Source organism: Muntiacus reevesi, chromosome 18 (assembly GCF_963930625.1).
Source record: "Muntiacus reevesi chromosome 18, mMunRee1.1, whole genome shotgun sequence".
Classification (NCBI taxonomy): Eukaryota; Metazoa; Chordata; class Mammalia; order Artiodactyla; family Cervidae; genus Muntiacus; species Muntiacus reevesi.
This window is the reverse complement of record NC_089266.1, coordinates 52,824,938-52,850,516: the sequence shown is the minus strand read 5'-3', so window position 1 is coordinate 52,850,516 and position 25,579 is coordinate 52,824,938. Positions and strand designations below refer to the sequence as shown.

At 47.1% G+C, this 25,579-nt stretch overlaps 1 protein-coding gene across 1 annotated transcript; it reads left to right on the top strand.

The window, feature by feature from the left end:
- Nucleotides 1-17,681: 17,681 nt before the first annotated feature.
- DYNLL2 (dynein light chain LC8-type 2) lies at nt 17,682-25,110 on the top strand. Its single transcript, XM_065911129.1, has 3 exons — nt 17,682-17,947; nt 20,739-20,877; nt 23,069-25,110. Exons 2-3 carry the CDS (start codon nt 20,746-20,748, stop codon nt 23,204-23,206), a joined length of 270 nt encoding a protein of 89 aa, XP_065767201.1. The 5' UTR covers nt 17,682-17,947; nt 20,739-20,745; the 3' UTR covers nt 23,207-25,110.
- The last annotated feature ends 469 nt before the right edge of the window (nt 25,111-25,579 follow it).

The window sequence follows — 25,579 nt, the reverse complement described above, 5'->3', positions numbered from 1 at the left end:
CAGCTTCCTCTAGTTACCCTCAGTCTGCAAAGAAAACATAGTCTGCTGTGTCTGCTGCCAGCTCCTCTATGGTGACAGCCACAACCCATTTGCTCAGCGCCAGCCCAGGCTGTGCTGTGAGGAGAGCTGGCAGCCAGGCCCTAGTCTGCAGGAGACCCTGGGCCGGTCACTGCAAGGCTGGGCTTCGGGGACTGGTGAAAGGGGGAGGCCTGGGCCAAATGACTACTTGAGACCTTTTTGGTTCTAAGAGCTATGCCTGAAGGTGGTTGTGCTGCTGCACGGCCTCTTCCTAGGATAGGTAGTCCATCTCATCAACACGTTTCCCATTCTTGACTCAGGAGGAGAGTCATTAATGCCCCCTTGCAAATTAATAACCAGCTTTCCAAGACCACCAAGCTCTGCTACTGGCCACCCTTGCCTCTTCGGAGATATGGGGAATGAATCCTTTGCCACTTTCTGGGAGGCCAGATGAGCCTCCAGTTAGCTGTGAGGTGGTCAAGCTAGAGCCAGGAGCCTGGAATACTGACTACCTCCCAGGCCTGAGTGTCCCCCACGCCCCCATCTCCCACCCCCATCCCTGCCCCTGGGGATGATTAAGCCCGAGGTATCATGGAGGGAAAGAACCTCAGAGCAGATGTCTCAGAACAACACTGTCCTGCTTAGGTGTGTGTGCCAGGAAGCATGGTGGGTACACTGGCTACAGATTCACCACCTCCTAATTGTTTCCTTCACGTAATGACTGCCGACAGGAGGAGACCAGGTGGGTTGGGAAGCTGGGGTTGAAATTTTGCCATGGATAACTCAGGAGGAGATGAAATCGTCTACATTTTATACTTAGAACAGAGAAAGCAGGGATGTGATTTCTTCTTGTCGGAAACCTTTAATTAAAGGAATGTTCAGTCCCCAGGGATCTGCTGGAGCGTAGTGGCCAAGTACTCGGAACAGAGAGGCTGTCACAACCCTACAACTCCCTTCTCTGCGCTAACTACCCCAGCAGCCCATAGGCCTCCTTAGGTGGGGGAATGTTCTCCGCTCGGGCTAGGGAGGGTGAGGGGAGACCGAGGCAGCCAAGCTGAGGGGAGGCCTTGAGGTGTGGCAAGGCCCACCCAGAAGGCAGTCACCCATCGTCATACATGGGTGACCACTGTGTTGGTCTCTGGGGTCTGAAAGAATGAACTTGCTTTACTGGAGACTTGCATTTCCTAGAAGAGCCTCTGTTGTAACAGAAGTCAGAGAGAGAAAGGGCTGCCTCGCAGTCAACCTGCTGACACATTATCTGTTCTGTAAAGTTACACGGTCTCTATCCGTTGCTCCCAGAGATGCATTTTCTCTGTCTGACCCTGAGGGGCTCATTTAGTGGATGACAAGGAGTCTGATGGGTGGATATAGAGGGGAGACTGCAGGGGAATGGAGAGCTCTTCTCCTGCTGGTGATTCCATTTGATGAGAAGCAGTAGTCAGACGAAAGACACGGAGTCAGAAGAGATGAGACGCAAAGCCGGAGCTGAAAGGGGAGAGTTGACTGGTGGTGAGGGAATGTAGGTAGTAGCCCCAGGGGACTGGGAGGAAGGAGCCGGCCAGGAGAGGTGGTGGGAGTGGTGGGCAGAGGGCATGGGCCTGGCCTAGACCTTCTTGGATGGGGTACATGGCAGGCCAGCCTGGAGGCAGGGGGATGCCCAAGATGACCTGTAAGGGTCCCTTCCCTCTGGCAGCCTCTGTAGAAATCCAGAAATGGGTGAGCAGAAGTGGGTCGAGGGTCAATTTTCCTGAAGGAGCCCTGAGCTGGAGACGGGATGTGTTGACTCTTTATTTATTGATGAGGCTATCGATTTGAATGCAGCTTTTCCACAGGCTCCCGAGGTAGCTGGAGCTGGGAGAAGAAACCTCTCACCAGTTAGCCTCCTTTGCCCTTGAGAGGCCAGGCACTCAGATAGGCGGCCCCCACCCTCCCCTCCCCCTGCTCTCCTCACCCCTTCTGCCTTTCACCCCTGTGCACCCTAAGGGTTGGGGGCTCCAGACGACCCCTCCAGTTTCTTCTTTGTCTGAAGTCTGGCTGTTCTGGGTTCCTTCCACTGTTTAGAATGTACTCGGGCACCCCACATTCTAAACAGCAGGGCATTGCTTCATTCAACTACACATTAAATTTCCAAGCTAGAAAAGACCTCTGAGATCCTCCCAGCAAAGATCTTTCGTTTTACTGAGAAGGGACAGAGGCCAAGGGGAAGCGATTTCCCCAAAGCTGCCAAGAAACACAACCTGGACAAGAGTGAGGCTGGGCCTTCAGATTCTTCAGGTGCGGAGCCTTTGAGCTGTGCGGTGTTGCCGCCCAATCTGGCCCCTCAACCCAGAGATGGGAGTACAGCTGAGCTGGGACTTGCTCTCTGAGACCTTTGCCGCCCGCCCCCCTGCCCACACCCCATTTACAGTCTTCCAGCAGAGCCGCTCCTAAGTTTGTTTTGTACTTGATGAAATCTTTGCTTTCAGTCTGCGCCTCTGGAAAATAGGATTGAAAAGATTCTGTATAACTGCAGGGGAAAATATAGAGGCTGGTGGTAATAACTGGGCGCCTGCTCAGCCTCGCCCGGCCTTCAACGCCCTGCTTTTCCTCCTCCCTCTTGGCCCCTTTCGTGAGGCCTTTCCCAGCCTTTGTGCCCCAGCACCGGCCTTCACGTGGGGCAGAGATTCCCGTATCTACTCATCCTTGAAAAGAAGATGGCTCTTCTCCCTCGGCTTTGACTCCAGAGCTGTTTGCCAGAGAGGCAGAAGCAGGCTTTTCTAGGTGAATAGAATCAGGCGACAGGGCAAAACTGCATCAAGCACCATGGGCTGGCTCCCATCTTTGAAGACCCTGAAGTTTGGCCCAAGTGAACATGGCTTTAAAGATGAGGACCATTGCATGAGGCTAGGTGGGCACTATCTTCTTAAGGTTGTTGATGTCATTGTACTTCTCCTTAGGTTGATATTTGGCATTCAAGTTTCCAAGGTTTAACCCTAACCTGATTTTCTGGCCTCATTTCTTCTTTCTTCCCTTCTCACAGGCTGCACCCAAAAGGAATTCCATACAAGCACCACATTTTCTTCCTGCGTCCCAATTGGTCTAGAATGCCTGCTCCACATATGCAGAAAACCCATGTCCTAAGACACTTTCCCTGATTCTAGCATCTGACATCAATTGAGCTCTATTAGATGCTGGAGCTTGCACTTTGTCTTCATTCTAACCTCAAAGTTCTCCCTCTCTCTCCACAAGTTGGGGCTTCCTCAGTGTCTCAGTGGTAAAGAATCCATCTGCAATGCAGGAGACTACCTGCAATGAAGGATAGGCGAATTCATCCCCTGGGTTGGGAAGACTCCCTGGAGGAGCGCATGGCAACCCACCCCAGTATTCTTGCCTGGAGAATCCCATGGACAGAGGAGCCTGATGGGCTCCAGTCCATAGGGTTGTAAAAGAGTCAAACACAACTGAAGTGACTCAGCATGCATGTATACTCACTGTAGTCTCCAGGGTCTATATTTTCAGTCACTACACTTGATTACCTCTCAAGAAACAGCGACACTTTCCAAACTTATCTTTCCCTTCGCTAGGATTTTATCTGCATTTTCCTTTTCTCACATCACTTTTTTGAATTTTGACTGTAGCTGCTTAGATCATATGCTTTCACTTCCTCACTAGACTGTGAGTCTTCAAAAGCACGACCTGGGTCACATTTGGTGTGTCCCCAGCACAGGCCCAGTGTTAGCACATGGCAGGGGGCCATTAAATCTGTTTCGGATGAAAGAATGAATACACGACCGAATGAATCTGAATTGTAGTGAGGACTAATGTGTCTGCCCATGGTGGAGTAGGGAGTTGGAAGTCATTTTTCTGAAGGTCCCAGCTTCACGTTTCCTTTTTAAAGGCACCATGGGAAATGAAGGGAACGGAAGCGTTTCATAGGTGAGTGAGAACAGTAGCGAAAACCCCTGCATGTCTGTAATTACAGAGCCTCTTCGAGCCGCTGCTCCTGGCAGCATGCTGGGGAACATGTTTTTAGTTCTCCAGGTTGGGAACTGCAGGTACTACCTATTGCTTTGTGTGAGCTGACATGGTAGTGAAAGGAAAAGAGAGGAGAGGATAATAAATCCTGGCAGCGATGGCTTTGCCAGGGGCAGGGTCTGCCCTGAGAGCAGAGGCCTCTAGCATGCATCCTACCTTCAAGGCCCACTTGGTAGGGCTCAGAGGACTCTAGCCACCCTTTCTGGGTCAGACTCTGGGGATCAGTTCAGTTCAGTTGCTCAGTCTTTGCAACCCCATGAACCACAGCACGCCAGGCCTCCCTGTCCATCACCAACTCCCGGAGTCCACCCAAACCCATGTCCGTTGAGTTGGTGATGCCATCCAATCATCTCATCCTCTGTCATCCCCTTCTCCTCCTGCCCGCAATCCTTCCCAGCATCAGGGTCTTTTCAAATGAGTCAGTTCTTTGCATCAGGTGGCCAAAGTATTGGAGTTTCAGCTTCAAAATCAGTCCTTCCAGTGAACACCCAGGACTGATCACCTTTAGGATGGACTGGTTGGATCTCCTTGCAGTCCAAGGGACTCTCAAGAGTCTTCTCCAACACCACAGTTCAAAAGCATCAATTCTTCGGCCCTCAGCTTTCTTTATAGTCCAACTCTCACATTCATACATGACCACTGGAAAAACCATAGCCTTGACTAGACGGACCTTTGTTGGCAAAGTAATGTCTCTGCTTTTTAAGATGCTGTCTAGGTTGGTCATAACTGTCCTTCCAAGGAGTAAGTGTCTTTTAATTTCATGGCTGCAATCACCATCTGCAGTGATTTTGGAGTCCAGAAAAATAAAGTTAGCCACTGTTTCCCCATCTATTTGCCATGAAGTGATGGAACCGGATGCCATGATGTTAGTTTTCTGAATGTTGAGCTTTAAGCCAACTTTTTCACTCTCCTCTTTCACTTCCATCAAGAGGCTCTTTAGTTCCTCTTCACTCTCAGCCATAAAGGTGGTGTCATCTGCATATCTGAGGTTATTGATATTTCTCCCGGCAATCTTGACTCCAGCTTGTGCTTCCTCCAGCCCAGCGTTTCTCATGATGTACTCTGCATATAAGTTAAATAGTCAGGGTGACAATATACAGCCTTGATGTACTCCTTCTCCTATTTGGAACCAGTCTGTTGTTCCATGTCCAGTTCTAACTGTTGCTTCCTGAACTGCATACAGGTTTCTCAAGAGGCAGGTCAGGTGGTCTGGTATTCCCATCTCTTTCAGAATTTTCCACAGAATTTCCCGGGGATCAGGGACTCTCCATACGAAACAGCCCATGGCAGGGTGGTCTCTAGCTGGATTAAGGGCAGGGTCAATCCCCTGGGAGACTTTCTAAGTTGAGGAAGAGTAACAGGAGGCTCTTGTGTGTGAGGCACTGGGCAGAGAATCATTTACAAAGTGTGTGTGCTTGTGTGTGCCTGTGTATTTGTCCTTGCCTGAGCGTGTCAGGGGAAGCGAGGGAAGCCAAAATGTGACTTGAGCTTCTTTCAGGCCCCAAGACTAGGGAACCACCGGGGCACACTTTCTGCCAGGTTCCGTCCAAGACTCAGCTTTTCTGACAGAATCACAGACTTAGAGAACGAACTAATGGTTACAGCGGCGGGGGAAGGATGAGGAGAAGGGATAGTTAGGGAACTTAGGATGGACATGTACACACTGCTATATTTAAAATGAATTGCCAACAAGGCCCTACTGTGTAGCACAGGGAACTCTGCTCAATGTCATGTTGCAGCCTGGATAGGAGGAGAGCTTGGGGGAGAATGGATATATTTTATATATATGGCTGAGACCCTTTGTTGTCCACCTGAAACTATCACAACATTGGGAGAATGGTTTCCAGCTCTGTCTTCATGTAAACCCACCTGTGTCTTCAGTTCTGGGTGCCCATCTCCCCACCACTCCCCATCTCCTTCATCTCTTGACTCCTGAAAGAGAATCTCCACAGACAGGCTCACACTTCATGAGCAATGTGAATTCTCTTGGTGCTGGGTAAACAGACACCCTCCTCCCTCTATTCCTCCTCCATCCACACCTCTTAACCCCACCCAGGAGGAAGCTCATCTCTGAGAGAATTCTCAGCATAACTTGTTCTGAAAATGCTGGGGACACGCCAGGGAGCTTTCCTGGGAGGAGAGTTACTGCTGTTGCCCTCGCTGGGAAGGAGCATAGGATAGTGGTGGCTTGGGTTTCCACATAACAGGCCTGTGCAGGCCCTGCGTCCCACCTCCCAAACTGGGAGTCTAACGGTCTCTGGCTGATGAGGCTTAGAAGTTACCTAGTCAGGCACTACCCTGAAACTTTGTTTATCTGGCTTTGAGGTGACTCATTCATTGATCCTGCACACATTTGTTGACCACTGACCATGTGCCAGCTCTAGGTGCTGTGGTGAGGTGTGGGGGGTGGGGGGTACCACAGTGAATATAAGGTTCTGATCAATCTGGTAAAAGACATAGTAAGTGGGCACAGTCTTTTGTGGGTGGGGTGGGGTGAGGTCAGGGTAGAGAGGTGAAGGGAACTCTGAGAAGCAAGGGACTGGGAAGGCCTCCCAGGAAGAGATGCATCTAAGCTGAGGTGAGAAAGAGATGAATGGAGCATGAAGCCACGCAAGAGGGGAGAGTGTCCCAGACACAGAGAACAGCATGTGTGGAGGCCCAGAGGCTAGAGAGCACTTGTCATGTGTCAGAACTGAAAGGCAGGCAAGGGGAAGGCAAAGGGAGGAGATGGTGGAAGATGAGGCTGGATAGAGAGGCAGAAGCTGGGCCACGGAGGACTGGAAAGCCATATGGAGTGGATGAAACTTTAGCCTAAAGACATTGATAAGCCACTGAAAGGTTTTTTAGATGTGTGACATGTTCAGATTTGTGTTTTAAAAGGATGCTTTTTGCTTTGGTGTAGAGCAGTGCTATTTGATAGCTATATAACAAGAGCCACAAATGTAATTTAAAACTTTCTAGTAAAAATGTGAAAGGAAACAGATGAAATTAATCTTAAATAACATATTTTATCTAATCTATCAAAACTATTATCATTTATCATATAATCAGTAGAGAAACCTTAATATTTTACATTTTTTTTCACTTTTCATTTTTAAACCTTTGAAACCCAGTGTGCCTTTTGCACTTACAGTGTATCTCCGTTTGGACTAGCCACCTTTTGACTACTTAGTAATAACCACATGTGTTTGATGGCCACCATGCTGGTCAGTGTAGACGTGGACAATGCATTTGAGAGGTGCAAGAACAGTGAGGTTGTTGCCGGTGGCCAAGGGGGAGGATGCTGGCTTGGGGATAGAGACAAAGACAGATTTCAGAGATGTGACTCCCAGGTTGTTATACCAGGCTAAGAAATAATACCTATGGACTCTTTTTATCTGAAAGAGAAATAAACTATCTTGTTTGGGCCATTTTACTTGGAGTTTTCCCTCTACTTATGGCTGGACCTAATTTTAATGAAAATAGCTAAATGGAGATGTCCAGTGGACAGATCTGATGGGTCTAAATAAGCAGAGAGACCTGAGAAATCTATATAGCAACTTGGGAGTTCCCAATCCATACCTGGTCCTTGAAGCCATGGTAACCTATGAGATCTCCAAGGAAGAATGGTCTTGTGGGATGAAGAAAAGGATCTAGAACAGAACTCTGAGGAACACCAGCATTTAGGATGGGCAGAGGAAGAGGAGCCTGCTGAGGAGACTGGAAAGGAGCCACCAGACAGGTAGGAGGAAAATCAGGGAAGAGCTGCTCCATGGAAGCACAGGGAGGAGAGTCCCCAGGACCGGGTGGCCAACACGCGTAAAGACTGCTGTCTCTGCTTGCCTCTCCAGGTGAGAAAGGCATCGGAGAGCACAAATAAACCAACCTAGATTTCTGTTGTGGTCTCCAGCTTCAGTAAAGGCTGGTCATGTCATCCTTCAGCTCGATACCCTTCAGTGGGCTCCATGCAGCTGGGACTCAGTTCTAGTTTCTGGAGCACATCCTTTGTTGCTGTTGCTGTTTAGTCGCTAAGTTGTGTCCGACTCTTTCTCGATCCCATGGACTGGGGTCTGCTAGACTCCTCTGTCCATGGGATTTCCAGGCAAGAATACTGGAGTGGGTTTTCATTTCCTGATCCAGGGGTTCTTCCTGATCCAGGGATCGAAGCTGTCTCCTGCACTGGCAGGAGGATTTTTTTTTTTTTTTTTTTAAATCTCTGAGCCACCAGGGAAGCCCAGCACATCCTTCAGGCTCCTCCAAAGTCTGGCCTAGCTTTTCTGTCCAGCCTGTCCTTTCCCCGGCACACTGTCCATGCCAGGCCTGTTCCTACCACTCCCTGCCTTGGCACGTGTGCTTCTCTCAACTGAAGAACCTTCCTTCCTTCCCTCCCCCTACAAATCCTGTCATGCTTCAGGACTTACCTTAAATGCCAGCTCTTCTGCTCCCTGACTCTTCTAGACTGATTAATTGCTCTCCTCCAACCCCAGGCCCCTGTGAGCGTTTTTATCACTCTCAATCACAGCCCTCATGGTAATTTAGCTTATGCTAAGGTTGGCTGTGTCCATGTGTGCCCCCCTCAACTAGACAGTGAAGTTGGACAGCCTGAGGCTGCTTCTGGCTTCTCATCCCTGTGCCTCTTGGTGGCCTCCTTTCCATGCAGCTTGTAACAGACGTTTAAAAAATGCTTATTGAATTTCCCTGGTTGTCCAGTGGTTAGGACTCCATGCTTTCACTACTGAGGGCATGGGTTCAATTCCTGGCCAGGGAACTAAGATCCCACAAGCTACACATATACAAATATAAAAAATGCTTATGGATTTAACAGAACGGTTGTTCCTCACACAGCCCCCAATATCAATGCAGTCTCTGTCTTCTCTGTCATGTTACTCCAGGGAGGATGAGGGAGACACTAAAATGGAGAGCATCCTGATTTAAGAAAGAAATAGACAAGGAGTTGAGTTTGAATCTAGCCATTCAAAGGAAGGGACCTGGTCTGAGTTTATGCTGACCTAAGCAGCTTGTTTATCATCTAGGTGCTCAAGAATCACCTTATTAACAGAAAGGCAATAGAAAAAAATTAGTGAAATTAAAAATTGGTTCTTTGGGACTTCCCTGGTGGCCCAGTGGCTAGGATTCTAAGCTCCTAATGCGAGGGACCTGGGTTTGATCCCTGGTCAGGAAACTAGATCCCACATGTTACAAGCAGGAGTTTGCATGCCACAACTGAAAGTGTGAATGCTGCAAATAAAGATCCTGAGGGCCACAACTAAGGCACAGCTAACTAAGTAACTAAATAGTTTTTAAAAAGTTGGTTCTTTGAAAAGATGAACAAAATTGACAAATCTTTAGCTAGTCTGACCAAGAAAAAAAAAGAAGACTCACATTACTAAAACCAAGAATGAAAAAAGAGACCTTAGAGAAATAAAAATGATTATACAGAAACATTATGAATAAGTATATGCTAAATTAGATAATATATATAAATGGACAAATTCTCTGAAAGATACAAACTATCAAAACCGCGTCAAGAATTAGATAATCTGAATAGACCTAAAAGAAGTAAAGACATTGTATTAGTATTCTCAAGTGTTAGGCACTCAGTCTTGTCTGACTCTCCGTGCCCCCACAGACAGTAGCCCACCAGACTCCTCTGTCCATGGAATTTTCCAGGCAAGGATATTGGAGTGCGTTGCCATTTCCTTCTGCAAGGGGTCTTCCCAACACAGGGATAGAATCCTGGTGTCCTGTGTTGGAGGCACAATCTTTACCATCTGAACCACCAGGGAAGCCCTCAAAACCCCTCAGTAATTTCAAAACCTTCCACAAAGGAAAGTCCAGGCTTAGATGGCTTCACTGGTGAATTCTACCAAATGTTTAATTAATGACAATCCTTCACACTCTTCCAAAAAGTAGAATAGGAAGGAACACTTCCAACTCATTCCATGGGTCTAGTATTATTCAGATATCAAAATGATACCACAAGAAAACTATATTATCAATATCACGAATATAGATACAAAAATCCTCAACAAAATACCAACAAAATGAAACCAGCAACATATGAAAAGGATTACATGTTATGACCAAATGGGATTTATCCTAGGAATGCAATATTGGTTTAATATTTGAAAATCAATGTAATATACCATATTAATACATTAAAGAAACCAAATCATATGATCATCTCAACAGATGCAAAACAAGTATTTGAAAAAACTCAATACCATTTCATGATAAAAATACTCAAAAACCTAGGAACAGAAGTGAACTTCCTTAACATGACAAGAACATCTACAAAAACTCCACATCTAACATTAGGCTTAAGTGTGAAAGATGAAAGTTTTCCCCCTGAGATCAGGAACAAGTCAAGGATGACTGCCCTCACCAATTCTATTCAACACTACACTAAACTTTCTAGCTAGGAACTTTGGCAAGAAAAAGGAACAAAAGGCACTCAGGTTGGACAGAAAGAAGTAATACTATCGCTATTCATAGATGATATGATCTTGTACACAGAAAATTCTAAAGAAAATACACACACACAAACTTTTAAGGATTAATGAATGAGATCAGTGAGGTTGCAGAATACAAAATACAATAAATGAAAACCAATTGTATTTCTATACACTAGCAATGAAAAACCTGAACATGAAATTAAGAAAATAATTTGATTTACAACATCAAAAAGAGTGAAATATTTAGGAATATATTTATGAAAACAAGTATAAGATATATACATTGAAAATTATAACACATTATTGAAAGAATTAAAGAAGACCTAATAAATGCAAAGAAATTCTGTGTTCATGCACCAGAAAACTTAATATTGTTAAGATAGCAATACTCCCCAAATTGATCTATGATACAACACAATCTCTACCAAAATCCCAGCTGTTTGTTTGTTTTTTTCTTTTTACAGAAATTGGTAATCTGGTCCTAAAAGTCTTATGGAAATGAAAGGGACCTAGATTAAACAAAGAATCTTGAAAAAGATGAGCAAAGTTGGAAGACTTACACATCCAGATTTCACAACTTCCTGCTAAGCTACAGTAAAGAAGACAGTGCAGTACTGGCATAAGGATATATAGACCAATGGAAAAGAAATGACAGTCCAGAAATAAGTTCTTTTATTTATGGTCAACTGATCTTTGACCATTTAGTGATGAAAGAATAATCTCTTCCATTAAACATGTGTGACAATTAGATATCCACATGCAAAAACTATGTAGTTAGACCCTATCTCACACCACACACAAAAATTAACTCAAAATGGATTATTCTAAAACTCTTAGAAGGAAACACAGGACACACCTTTGTGATCTCAGGTTAGGCAATGATTTCTTGGGTGTGACACTGCAAGCACAGGGGGACAAAAGTAAAAATAGGTAAATCGGTCTTCATCAAAATTAAAAACAATAGTGCTTCAAAGGTCACTATCAAGAAAGTGAAAATACAGTTCAGAGAATGGGAGAAAATATTTGTGAACCACGTCTCTCTGTAAGATGAGAACACTTGCAACTCAACAATAAAAAATATCCAAATTTTAAAAAATGAGCAAAGGATCTGAATAGACATTTCTCCAAAGAAAATACACATTGCAAATAAACATAGGAAAAGACGCTCAACATCATTAGTTACCAAGGAAATACAAATGAAAACCATAATGAAATACAAATGAAAACCACTTCACACACACTAGGCCAGCTGTGATAAAAAAGACATATAATAATAGGTGTTGGTGAAGATGTAGAGAAATCACAATTCTTCACAGTGCTTGTAGGAATATAAAATGGTGCAGCTTTAAAAAAAAGTCTGACCATTTCTCAAAAAGTTAAGTATAGAGAGTTACCATGTGTGCTGTGTGCTAAGATGCTTCAGTTCTGTCTGACTCTGTGATCTAAGGATTGGAGCCCAACATGTAGTCTCCATCCATGGGATTCTCCAGGCAAGAATACTGGAATGAGTTACTATGCCCTCCTTCAGGGTATTTTCCTGACCCAGGTATTTAATCCACATCTCTTATGTGTCTTGTATTGGTAGATGGGTTGTGCCATTTGGGAAGCCTCATAAAACCCAGCAATTCCTCACTTAGGTGTATATCCAAGAGAACTGAAAATATATATCATTACAAAACTTATACATGAATGTTTACAGAGGCATTATCCATAGTAGCTAAACAGTGGAAATAACCCAAATGTTCACCAACTGATGAATGGATAAACAAAATATAGTATGCTCATACAATGAAGTTTTAACCAGTCATAAAAAGAATGAAGTGGAGTCATGCTATACCATGGATGAATCTTGAAAACACTATACAAAGTGAAATAAGACAGTTACAAAAGGTTATAACCATATATTTTATAACTGTTTATATGAAACATCATTATTAAAAGTTTATATGAAATGTCCAGGCAAATCCATAGAGATGGAAAGTAAATTAGTAGGGATTGGGAGAAAAAGGAGGCAGGATTGTCAACGAGTATGGGGTTTCTCTTTGGGGTGGTGAAAATTCTCTAAAATTAGATGGTGGCAATGGTTGTATAGCTCTATGAATAAAATAAAACCCACCAAATTGTGCAATTTTAAAAGGTGAATTTATGGTATATGAACTATAAAATATATGTGTGTGTGTTGCGGCATGGCATGTGGGATTTTAGTTCCCCGTCCAGGGATTGAACTGGTGTCCCCTGCCTTGAAAGACAGGTTCTTAACCACTGGACCACCAGAGAAGTCCTCCCTAGCTCCTACTCTTGAGGCTTTCCGTGGTTTCTGCTCACCCAGTACCCACTCTCTTGCCTCTTGTAAATGTATGTAGATTTTCCTCTCATCTATGCCCCCATCCATCTCAGAAGGTCTGTTAGGCTGCTGTTTATGTCCATGGTCAAAAGGTGGACTTAAGACTCAATCTGCCCAATCAGATGCCGTTCTTCGGGAATTTGGATCAGGAGTGGGATGACTCAAAGAAAAACCTGGAGATTTGCCACAACTGGTCTGCCCTGAGGAGACAGTTCCATGGCTGCAGGTCCCTGGAGTCAGGGGAGGTATTCGGGTCCTGCTTTTTTTCTTCAGGTATTTCTTGCACCCAAGAACCCTAACTTGGCCTTTTGGATATTCAATAGCTGACACATTCCGTACCATTGTCTTGGTTCTTCCACAGCAGGGGCAGGATTCCTTGGGACTGTCCAGACAATGAAGGAAAAACTGTTGGTTTCCTTATGATCTAGTGGTTTCCTAAATCATAAGGAAACCACTACTTCCATTGGAGCATCTTTTTCTTGGTTCCTTCTTGGTGACCATTTGCTTTAATATTTTAATTGAAGCTCTAAACATTAACTGACTCTTAGCTATATTAAGTTGCTTTGTTAGTTGAGGGAATAAAAGGCAAACAAAATCATATCCCACCTTTGGTGGGTGGTGTGAGTGTAGAGAAATGCTCTTTGAATTCAGACTACATGGATAGACAGAAAGAACAGGAAAGAAGCATTTAAACTTAACCTGAGGTAGAGGCTCTTAGCCTGAGAAATTTCTTCCATCCACAGGGAAGATGCCCCTTGGGATAGAGCATTGAAACAAGAAAATCAGACTTTGGGGCTGACAGGGACCTTACAGAAATGACCTGACTAGAGCCAAGTTGGGCTTCAGACTTCGTCTTTGACTCCCAGTCCAGTGCTCACCTCTTCAGTTTCGAGTTATGTGGTTGACCTTGGTTGGCTCCTCTAAGTTTCAAGGGACTGGGGAGGAGGAGGGGTAATATTTGGGACTTAGTAAATGGTTGCCTAGGGAAGTATGTCTTGCAAGGCCACCCCAAAAATCAGCAAATTCCAGTAGTTCTAGTTGGACTGTTTTCTTTAAGTTTTCCTAGTGGGGACTTGGCAGAAGGAACTGGGACCAGAATTTGCACAGTAATATGATATGTGTTTTTGTTCCCACCCTTCTTCTCCATCCTCCTGGAGTTCTTGAAACAAATCAGTAGCAAAAGGGCTTGGTGAAATGATCTCTGTCACTGCCATGGTCTCTTCCCTACAGGTGACTCTGTCAGCTGAAGTGAGAGAGCCTTGATGGTCTTTACCTTACAGTGTAAGGATAACAGGCAAATACCCAGAGAATGTGAGAAGGAAATCAATTCAGAAATCAGGCTTGGAGTTTCCCCAGGGCTGACAATGACTTACCTTAGCTCGCAACTTGCACTAGGCAGTAAGGACCCCGTGTTCTTTGAGCAGAGAAGAGATGAAATGTGCCCTTCCAAACTGTATTTTTCAGTCATTAATGCGCATGATCAGTTTAACTAATACCTATACAGAGAATTTCCCGTGTTCTAAGAACTGTGTCAGGTTCTGCAGCCCACACATAAATAAGAAGTGATCCCTGTATGCAAGGAACTACAGACAAACATAAGACAGACCAGTTTAATTAAATGGGGTTGGTGATAAGCCCTGGATGTTACTGAAACAGGGTAGAGGCATGCTTCCCACAAGGGATTCAGGGAAGTCTTCCTAGGGGCAAAGAGCCAGGAAAGAAAGCCACAAGCCTCACAGGCAAGAGAACCACATGAACAAAGGTGTGGAATCTGGGTGTAGGGGAAGCCACAGGTAACAGCTGACTGTGTTACTCAAGCCTGAAGAGGGAGATAGGGCAGAGAGGCTGGAGTTCATTTGTTGGGGGTGGGGAACAGAGGGAGAGGAGGGGAAGTAAGTTATGGGAAAGAACAGGGTCTTTTTTTCTGAGCAGGGAAGAGGAAAGTGCCTGGGAGATTCACATTTTAGATACTACCACTGCCATGTGGATTTGGGGAGCAAGAGTCAAGAATAGGGGCAGGAACCTACTGAAAGTGATGATGAGTGCCAGTTGCAGGGTGTACACAATGAGAATGAGGCACTCCTAATGAAAGGGACATGGACTGGAGAAACGGCCAGGAGGTGAGTGACGATGGAGATAGAGATGTGGCAGGGAAATCAGGCGGGCTTGTGGGTTTCTGAGGTGGTTGATGGGGCCAGGAACTGAGGGAAGAAACACAGGAAAGGGAAATAAGTCTGTAAGAGAGATGTTGATGATGGCTAACATTTATTAAATACTTATATGGACCAGGCATTGTGCCAAGAGTTTTTCATGCATCTTCTCATAACTTTATAAAGTAGGCATATTATTCTTGATTTATAGATGAGGAAAAAGAAACTTTGAGATGTTAAATGGGTCGGCCAGATCTGCACAGCTGGTTGTGTGGTGGAAAGAGTTTAAAATCCAGGCATTCTGGCTCCAGGGCCAATGCTCTTAATGACCAGGCAGGATATATGTGTATGCAAAGAATCCAAAGAGCCTGTGGGGCACCCACAGTGGAGGTCTGAAATTTAGGGAGGCCATTAAGACTTAGACCATGGTGTAAACTACTTAAGTTGACCACAGTCCCCTGGGGAATCCTTAAGTTAAAGAAGTAGCCAGTGGGTAAGGGGCTCACAAGATATGACAAAAACGTAAGTCCCAGATGATCTTTAAATCTGAAGACATGGCTCTGCTATCCGCGCAACAGAAAACTGGACAATCATGAACCTGTAGTAGTATCAAATAGAAATGTCCACCAAGTTAAGCAGATACATTAATTACAATAGTTACTAGGCTGTATAGTAATTATCCTAAACAGTAAGCACTTTACATAAATAGTAGTAATTAGTATAGCACAAGTTTCCAAAACTGTGTTCTGTGGAATAGTTCCTGGAGATGTTAATAAAAAAAGTCTGCATAAAGAAGGTCTTTGGAGTCAGATAAGCTTAGGAAATGTTGGTATAATTAAATAGGGCACCCAATGCCTCGTTTACAGTTTTATTTTTTCTCTGTCAGAATAGTGGAAAAGCTAAAAGTGTAGGCACTGGGTACAGACAGCCTGGGGTTAAATACTGCCGCTGACCAGCTAGGTAATTTGGGCCAAGTCACTGAACTTCTCTGAGGTAGTTTCCTCCGGACTATATATGCCCCACCCCCCATTCATTCACACTGAGGCTGACATCAGAATACCCTTGGTGTGAGGGGCTACCACAGGTCTTGCCTGTTTCTTTGAAATCTGATTGAGGTTGAAGACGATAGAGCACGTTGCAAAAGTGGGAGTGAAAGGGGATGATTTTCCACTTTCCCCCTGACTCATAATGAACACTAAATTATGATGCTCCAAAGAGCAGGCTAGGACCAGAAAAAGTCCAACTTCCTGACCATGGTTTGGGGCAATGAAGGGAAATTGACAGGAATGAATGGAAGCTTCTTAATCACACTGTGTGGGCCAAATGCTTGGCTCCCGATAAAGACGCTCTGTTTTCCCTGATAGCTCAGTGGTAAAGAATCCGCCTGACAATGTAGGCGACTGGGTTCAATCCCTAAGTCGGGAAGATCCCCTGGAGAAGGAAATGGCAACTCACTGCAATATTCTTGCCTGGGAAATCCCACGGACAGAGGAGCCTGACTGGCTATAGTCCATGGGGTCACAAGTCAGAAAGCACTTAATGCCTAAATAACAACAACAAAAGACCCTCACCAACCCTTTAAGTAGACACTTCCTTTGTGAAGCAGATGGACGGGAAAAGAGCAGCTGTTTCTCTCTCTCCTTTGGCGGTGGGCGGGGTGGTCTGGAGGGCACACACTCTCCCAGTGTGCACAGGTATTTTACACACCCACCCACAAACACCAGGGGGACTCCTGCCTACAAGCATCACTTTTCAGCCTAGAGGCCAGGTCCGGGCCTGAAACATGATGGTATGCCAAGGGCTCCCCCTTCTCTGTTCCTTGTTTATAAGATGAGGAATATGGATGGGGTGAATTTTAAGAGTCCTGGCAGTCCTGACGTACTTTGGTTTGTACCTTTAGGAGGTTCTATTCATTCTCCCTCCGGTCCCGTCTAACCAGACGGTTAGGGCGGACTGACCAAAAATGGCTTACTTTCATCTCTCTTCCATGGGCCTGTGTATCGAAGACCAACCTCCCCTCTCACAATTGTGCGTAGGGTCTGCCTCCGTTGCTTTTGAAGCTAAACAGCAGCTGGAGTCCCAGCTGGGAGCGTAGGTCTCGAGGCCTTAAGACTCGGGAACAAAGAGCAGAAGGGAAGAGGCCTTCCCCGAAAGTGCGGGGAGGGGAGCCCTGGGGCTGTTTATGGCTTTACCTCTCCGTAGTGCCGGCTGTCCTCTCCTTCCCACAGTTTTGGGGGGAGGGAAGGAGTCCTGTTTTCCTTAAAGCTGATGACTTCACCTCCTTCCCTTCCTCCTTCAAAGGTTAGGATCTCTACCCCTTTTCCCATCTGCTCCCAGCGTTTGAAATCTCCATCCCACTCTTCCTTTTTATTCTTCTTCGGATTGGGGTCTTGACGCCCCTCCCTCTTTTTCCCTCACTTTGAACCTTGCCTCTTTATTCCTTTTTAGGCCTGGCCTCTCCAGCCCTGGGTAGAGGGGTCCGCATACTTCTTTTTTCTCTGCTGAAGGCCACGACTCCCTCCCCCAACTCTTTCCCGCTCCCCTTCCCCACCCCCTCCCTCCGCCCCGAGGCATTGTGGGAGGAAACAAGATGTGGGGCGAGAGCGGCGCGGGGAGAAGCCCGCAGTGCGGGGCCGGGCGGGCCCAGCCAATGGGGAGCGCGGACGGCGGCGCGCGCGGCGGGGGGGCGGGGGCGGGGCGCTATTTCAGTGGGGACCGCGCGTCGGCAGAGCAGCGGCAGAGCGGAGCGGAGCTGCGAGGCCAGCGCGTAGCAGGCGGGTCGGCGGGCGCGAGGCGGAGCGCGGGCGGCCAGGAAAGCTCTAGGGCGGACGGCGGCGGCGCGAGCGCTCGGCCCGGGCCTGCGGGAGCCGGAGACCGCGGCGGCGGCGGCTGCTGCCGGAGGAGCCGAAGGGACACCGCCCTGCCCGCGCTCTGCCTCAGGCCATCGCTGCTCCCCCGGGGCCCCGCGAGAACTCGCCTCTGTGAAGGTGAGCGGTGGGTGGGGGCGCCCCGGGGCGGTGGCCCGACGCGCTAGGTTCGGCCGCGAGGCCCGGAGCAGGTCCGGCTTCGGCGTGACGCCCCCGGCGCCTCTCTGGCCCAGGGTTGCGCCACCCTGTACCCTCGGACCTCGGGGCGCGGCCGGGGCCCCGGGCTGCAGCTGTGAGGCCTCCAGCCCCCCGGGATCTTTCTGTGCGCACGGAGGCCATGGTGTCGGGGCCGAGGAAGAGCGGCGGAGCGGGCTCGGGCGTGACGCGGCTCCTCCCGCCGCCACCCTCTGGGGCGTCCTTCCTGCAGCGAGGACGCCCCGTCACTCCGGCGCTGCTCCAGGCCGGGCGGGGGAGGGCGACCGGCCGGCCGGGTGGAGGTGGCGGGTAGGATGCCTTCTCATCGCCCAGGTGCCGGCCTTCGGGACTGCAGCCCTCTGGAGGATGGGGTAGTGGAGGGAGACGGCCCCTTGGGGTTCCAAAGGGAGGAAATACAAGCGTTGTGCGTGTTGGGGGCTGGGGAGGGCGGGTCGTGTCGTTCGAAAGCTTGGCCTTTTTGTCGCAAGGCTGGGAATAGAGGAGGGGGAGGTGTCCTGGAGTGCCCTCTTTGCTTTTCAGAGGAGCCCCTGGCTCGTGACTGAGGCAGTTGGCCTGGGGCCCTCTGGTCATCCTTCAGTCTGGAGGCCCAGGTCCCTAGCTTCCCCCTCCTCCGCTCTCCTGGGGGGAGGGGCTACGTTGGCCCCTCCCTTCCCTTTTTCTCCCTGGCACCTTGGACAGGGGAGGCTTGGGCTAGGCCACCTCTCTGACGCCTGGGGGTCCAGGGGTGAAGAATCGTGGCATTGTAGTCACAAGACCAGCATTATGTAACTGCAGGCTCTCCTGGAGGGTAAGGTAGCTTTTAATCACTGTGACAAAGTTGTTCCTTTGGACTTTTGAGGATGAGGCAGTGGAGCAGGTTAACTTGCTGGGAAAAGGGATGCTGATTTCATACTGTAACCGGGCCGCACTCCCACCCTTGGGTTTGTAAACAGTGCTCCCTTCTGAGTGGTAACCTGGGATAGGCCACCAGGTGACACTAGTTTTCCCCACACTTAGTGAGCCTTAGAATATTCTCTGTGTTGCTGTTGTACCTTTGCTCACACCTATTGAAGGTGCTGCATTTATTTCAACCATTATTTTTTTTAAAAAAGATGCTGATTTGCCTCAGGTCATAATAGGTAGGCCTTGAACTGAGTTCTCCTGACCTCTTCTTCAGCCCCAGGTGGTACTCACAGACTCCTCTAGAGGCTCTTGACTATTTCTCTCAGAAGTGTGGGAGCAGAGGGCGCTGGGGCACTAACCCATTGCTCTGCCACTTCTTGCTGAAGTGGAACCAGCCCTGCTTAGTTTGCCAGTGAGAGACAAAGGTGGTACTCCGGATACACTAAAGGGCTGCCTGGTTAGCAGCTGGTATGTGTGCATCCTTTGCATCTGGTGCAGGCTGAAGTAGTCATGAATTCTGCTTCGCTTTCCACCCATCCAACCCATAGGTTAGTGTGGACTCAGATCAAGGTGGCCTGGAATGACACCAGGGATCTCTCCTTGAGCAGACAGGTTCATGTGTAGCTTTGTATCAGACAGGGCTGAAACAGCAGCATCTTTTGCCCACTGGGCTGATCACAGAGTGGTGCTTAGGGGAATAGTACCTGGGAGGGGGCATATAGATTTTTGCTGCAGGGACTGTGGTCAAGGACAGAGGACAGGATTTTGCAGCTCATCTCTGTTCCTGCAAAGCGCTTCACATGCCATAGACTGCTAGGCAGGCCCTGGGCAGCCCACTTGGAATTCTTGTTATCCTAAGGAGGGACTATGCAAGGTCTGCCCTGGAACTTTGATTGCTATAGGGTGAATGCAGTGGCTTAGATGACAGGGTTATGAAGCAGTGCAGTTAAAATAATAATTCTTTACCTTTTGTTGTCTCTGTCACCATTGGGCATTGGTAGCCTAGGACTTAGCAGTCTTCTTATGTGAAGGGCTAGATAGTAAATATTTTTTGGGCATTACAAGCCATATCATCTCTTGCAACTGCTCAACCCTGCCATTGTTCTGCTGTTGTAGGGTGTTTCTATAAAGCTTTTTAAAAAAGGTGGGGGGCTGAATCTGGTTAATGGGACAGACCACTGTGTAGACTGCCCTTGTTCACAATGTTCTCATATAACCTCATTTTAATTCTTATAACAACTCCTGATAGAGAGCTATCCTCATTGCTAAAATGGAAGTAATCAAATGCAGAAAGGCTGAGTGACTTGTTCAAGGACCAGACCTAATTCATCTTCCTACTGTGATGCCAGTGATATAGTAATGGTCATTAAATCAAGGGCTTATTATGTTCAGGTGTTATACCACCTGGTTTACCTAAGGTTAACTCAAGTCCCCATTTTAAGATGATAAACAGAGCACAAAGGTTAAGTAACTTGCCCAAGGATACAGCTGAGAGCTGGTATATTGTAGTATTTTGGCTGTTGATGCTGTTCAGAATACTAGAAATAGATAAATTTAGAGTTGGAAAAGCCTCATTTTACATACAAAAACTGACGGCTTATGTCTTTTTAACTATTTGCCTTGTGTTTCCCAAACTTGGCAGTCTCATCTCTGCTAAAATCCTAGGATCTCCCTCTTAAAATGCTTCATGTCTGTATTTTCTGTTGCCCTTACCTTTTGTGATGCTTTCTCCCGCTGAGGCCCCACACCCAGCTGTTCCTGTTCATTGCCCGGAACACAAGGTTGCAGCCTCACCTCTCTGCTTCTTCTGCAGTGTCACCATGTCTGACCGGAAGGCAGTGATCAAGAATGCAGACATGTCTGAGGACATGCAACAAGATGCCGTTGACTGTGCCACGCAGGCTATGGAGAAGTACAACATAGAGAAGGACATTGCTGCCTATATCAAGAAGGTGTGCTGGGAGAACTGTGGCTGGTGGTTGGGATAGCTCACCTATGCCCCAGGGAGGGCTGGAGCTGGGAACATACGAAAGTAGGTGCATTCCATGCAGACAGAACCCGGGGAACTTGCAGAGCAGGTAAATTGGGGAATGAATCTTATTTCCTGAAGCATTCACCTTAAGAGTTCTTAATAGGAACTGTGCTGGGGTGTGTGTGTGTTTACAGATAATTATGTGACTGCAGAACAACAGGGCGTGAAACTTCAGGATTAAATATAACTGTCCCAATTCAGAACTATTCAAAATGAAGATCAGGGATTTTTGAATGGATAAGAACATAAACAAATTTTTGGGGAGCTGCATCATTTAAAGTGGGGTTAGCCCTATAGTAATTCTCATTATGTAGGAGATTTCCTTTTATTCTCTTTAAAAGGACCCCTGGCGGTCCACTGGTTAGGACTCAGCGCAGTCACTGCTGTGGCCTGGGTTCAGTCCCTGGTCAAGGAACTAAGATCCCACAAGTCGACTTGTGCGCCCCTGCCCCCCATAAAAAATGGACTCAAGTACTAATTACCTTCTCCCTACCTTCTTAAGGAAAGGGTGTGCTTGAAAATTAATAGATGAGCATTATTGGGGCAGTAGATATATATATCGGAGAAGGCAATGGCACCCCACTCCAGTACTCTTGCCTGGAAAATCCCATGGATGGAGGAGCCTGGTAGGCTGCAGTCCATGGGGTCGCTAAGAGTCGGACACGACTGAAGTGACTTAGCAGATATATATATATATATATATATATTGAGTAGATAAGCATTATTGGGGCAGTAGATTTAATCCCTGAATGAATGGGTGAATAGATACAATTAACATGTATATAATGAGGAAGCTGCTGAGCTAGAGGTGAGAGGTGGTACTCAGGGTCCCTAATTTCCAGTCAGGGTCCATGTGCATTGGTGGCATAGTCCCAGTCTGATAATGTCAGCTCTAGTATCCCAAGGATGCCTAAGAGGCATGACATTATGGTCCATATAGGTGGTATAGTGTCCTTGGGTTTTACAGAGCTCTTTGTTGTCTGTGTGTGGTATGAGAAGTGGAAACTGGAGTTCTGAGAGACTTTTTCTGTGTTTGTAGCCAAGGGATGCAGAGCCAGCAAAGCTGCTAGGGCTGCTGATTCCTTGTTGAGTAATGCTTTTTCTGTTCTTTTCAGGGAGAAAGTGTAGAATCAGGGACTCTCAGGAGAATCCTTAGATTATATCCGGTCCTGCTTTCTTGTTTTGCTTATGGAGAAGCAACTATGGGTTTCCTATATTACACAGTCTTCAGTCAGGAATAAAGCTCTATGTGGTGATCCATGCCTTTTCCACTGTTTGCCAATACCTTTTGGAGTCATGTGGTATGGGGGCTGTGAGAAAACTAAACAAGTTACTGGTTGAGCTCCTGGCAGACAGACCTCCAGGGTTGGCAGCATTGCTGAGCCCGTGGTGGAGGGTTGCTCTCCTTTCACGGTCGTGGCAGGATGCATCTAGAACTGAGCCATCTGTTTTCTGCTGGGTTCACAGGGTGGCAGGGCCTGTCTGATTACGTCCTGAGGATTTCCTTGCTGGCTTTTGATGTTGAACTTAGATACCTGAGAGAAGTGAGGGAATTGCCTCAATCTCATGACTGAGGCCCTTGTTCTGTGCTTACAGCTCACATAGTGCCTGGCACATTGGAGTGCCTTTAAAGTTGGCTTAGAATTGCTTCCTGTTCAGTCCTCATTTTGCTCTAGTGTCTTGGTTTTTGTCATTTGGAAATGCTAGTTTAGTAGTGTGAAATGTGGTGAGTGGCAAGTCAGGGAGACTTGCTTCTCTCTTTTACTCAATGCTGTGTGACATCACTGGAGTGATTCTTAATTCTGTTGGTTTTCCTGGTTCCCTTGCTGAAGAATTGCGGGGTGGGCTTTTGAGTACTGTAGCTAGAGAGACAAGAGATGTTAGGGGTGTAAAGTTCTAGAGAGAAATAATGGAACCTTTGTAGTATTATATTATTAACGAAGGAGTGTACTAGCCAACCTTAGAACCTGAGCTCCTGAATTTCAGAGAACTGAGGCCATAGACTGGGGGTAGGGTGGGGGGTGACAGCTAAACCAATCAGACTCTTATTCTGATTTCTCATCCTCCAGCTGTCCTAATCACCTTTCTTCTTCTTTTTATTCTTCTTTTAGGAATTTGACAAGAAATATAACCCTACCTGGCACTGTATCGTGGGCCGAAATTTTGGCAGCTACGTTACACATGAGACAAAGCACTTCATCTATTTTTACTTGGGTCAAGTTGCAATCCTCCTCTTCAAGTCAGGCTAGGTGGCCACAGTGAAGGTGTCAGTGGCGGCGGCAGCAATGGCAAGCAGGCAGCGTTGCTGGGACTGTTTTGCACTGGGGCCAGCATCAGGATGTCCTCTCCAATGGCTGTGCTACTGCATGGACTGTATACTCGATTTCATGTGTATGTCGCAGTAAACAAAACCAAACTTCTTTCTGTTTAGTTGCCTGGGGAAGAAGGCTGCTTTATGTTTATTTTTCAAGACTTAAATTTTTTTTTTTTGGTTGTATTGCACTAGGAAATCTCTCCCACTCCTCCCTTTTCTCTTTCTCTCCCTATACAAATAAAAAGCCCTCAACAAAGCCTGTAAGACTAGGAGGGCTGGGGGAAAGAAATAGGTTTCTGGAGGTGGAACTAAAACTGCAGCTGCCTCTTCCTGGTGGTGGATGCTGCTTTAGGAGGGCCAGGGAGGCTGCGGGAGGGACAGTGTTAGGATTGACAAGGAGAGAGGGATAGGACGGAGGGTAGGGGGATTGATCTAGTACCAGGGAGAATATTCCACTGAACTGTGATTCCACGGCTTGGGGCAGGGGTTGGGGCTGGATTCTTTAAGGGGCCCTGAGACGTGTTTGTCTGTGGTGTGTGGGACTGGGGAGCAGACTTGTCTTGCTGTCTTTGTCAGAAGAGTTTGTAAGTAAGGGCTGTGTCTTTGTGGATTACCTTCTTTTATTCTTCCTGCCAGAGCTCATGCTTGGAGGATGTTGAGGGTAGGATTAGCTCGATTTTGTTTGTTTGTTTTGTTTTCATTCTTCCCTCCTTCTGTCTGCTCCCTGCTTAGCCCTTGGTTTTCTCATTCCTCTGGAGTTCTCTTAGAGCAGCCCCTGTTAGTTGGCTGGCAAGGGAATTTCTGATGACTAGTTCTTAGTTAGGTCTTAGCAATCAAACCAAATCAATGTTTCCCTTGATTTTCCTCTGTATATGTGTGTGAATGTGTGTGTGTATCTTGGTTTGGGGTAGAGGGGAGGGAGGGGCAGGACTGTGGAATCTCTCGGGTATATGAGTAGATAAGTGGACCTATGTTAACCTCTGGGGCATCTGTTTTGGGGGTGAGTATAGGTATCACCCCCCTCAACCATCTGGCCTAGACACTGCTTGCCCTATGGCCATCTGCTCCCAGGAGGGCTTTAGGAGGATAGCCCATTATGAGGTGGCCATGCTACCATCTATTCTGGAGCCTAGTCTCAGTGATGAGGGAAAGTGACTTTGTGAATGGTGGCAGCCTCTTGTGGGAGGCAGGATGGAAGTGATAAAGGGCTGTTGAGGGGCTTTGGGGGAACTTCAGAGGAGGTCAGTCTTGCAGTGGTGAAGCCAGGAATTTGGGGATGGAGCAGGGTCACTAGTGGTAGGAGATTCCAAGGGGAGTGCTGGGGAAATCTTATCTGTGGATCAAAAGGGATGGGGTGGGGGATGGGGCGGGGGGGGGGAAGTCATTGCTGATTGAGCTATTGATTCTTATAAATTGCATTGAAAACTCATGTGTAGGGTTGATCCTGTGGGGGGTTTGGGATTTAGCTCATTCTCTTTTTCTTCCAAGTCCATCCTTGGGGTTGGTAGGGAGGCAGGAGAATGCCCCCTTCCCAAGCCTTTAGTGTGTACTGAGCTTTCTTTTTGATGCTGACAGGGGAGGGTGGGGACTTGGATGGTGAGTGAGTTCCCCATATCAAATCGTTTGGTGGGCACAATGCTGAGTGCTTGATTTTAGGTTTTATTTTTTTATGAATGTCTAGATCTGTTTCCCCCTGCCCTCCCAGACTTGTGTGGCCAGTTGGAAATGTCTAGTTTGTGTTCATCTCTCCCTCATTTCTGGAGCAGGGGCTGAGACCCCGCCACATCTCCTGTGCTCTGCATCCACGCCTCTTTTGGACATTAAAGGTCAATTGATGCACTTCTGAGCTGTTGGGTTTCTTTGGGGGTTGAGGGGGGATGGCTTGGTTGGTGGCAGTGGTGCCACAAAGGGGTGGGGTGGGTATATAGTGTGGAGCAGAATGGGGCTAAAGAGATACTGATTGGTCTGAATCTGGTCTTAGTTGGAGGGCCAAGGCTTGGGGCCCTTAAGTGAAGGAAAATAACCAGCAGCACTCACCCACAAGATTTCTTGGGTCATTGGTGGAGATGGTTTGGTGAGCTGCATTTTGATTCTTCTGTATGATAGATTCTGAGACTGGAAGACCATGTCTTTTAGCTAAATCCTTCTCTAGCCATTCAGGAATGGAGAAGCTGAGGGCCTTTAGCAAGATGGAACCTGAGTGGTTCTCTGGCTCCTGGGTTATCTGCTTGTCTCGCTTGGGGCTCCTGCCCACATACACCTGGAGAAGCCAGCAGTACTGAGATGCTTCTGGGAGTAGCTGCCCAGG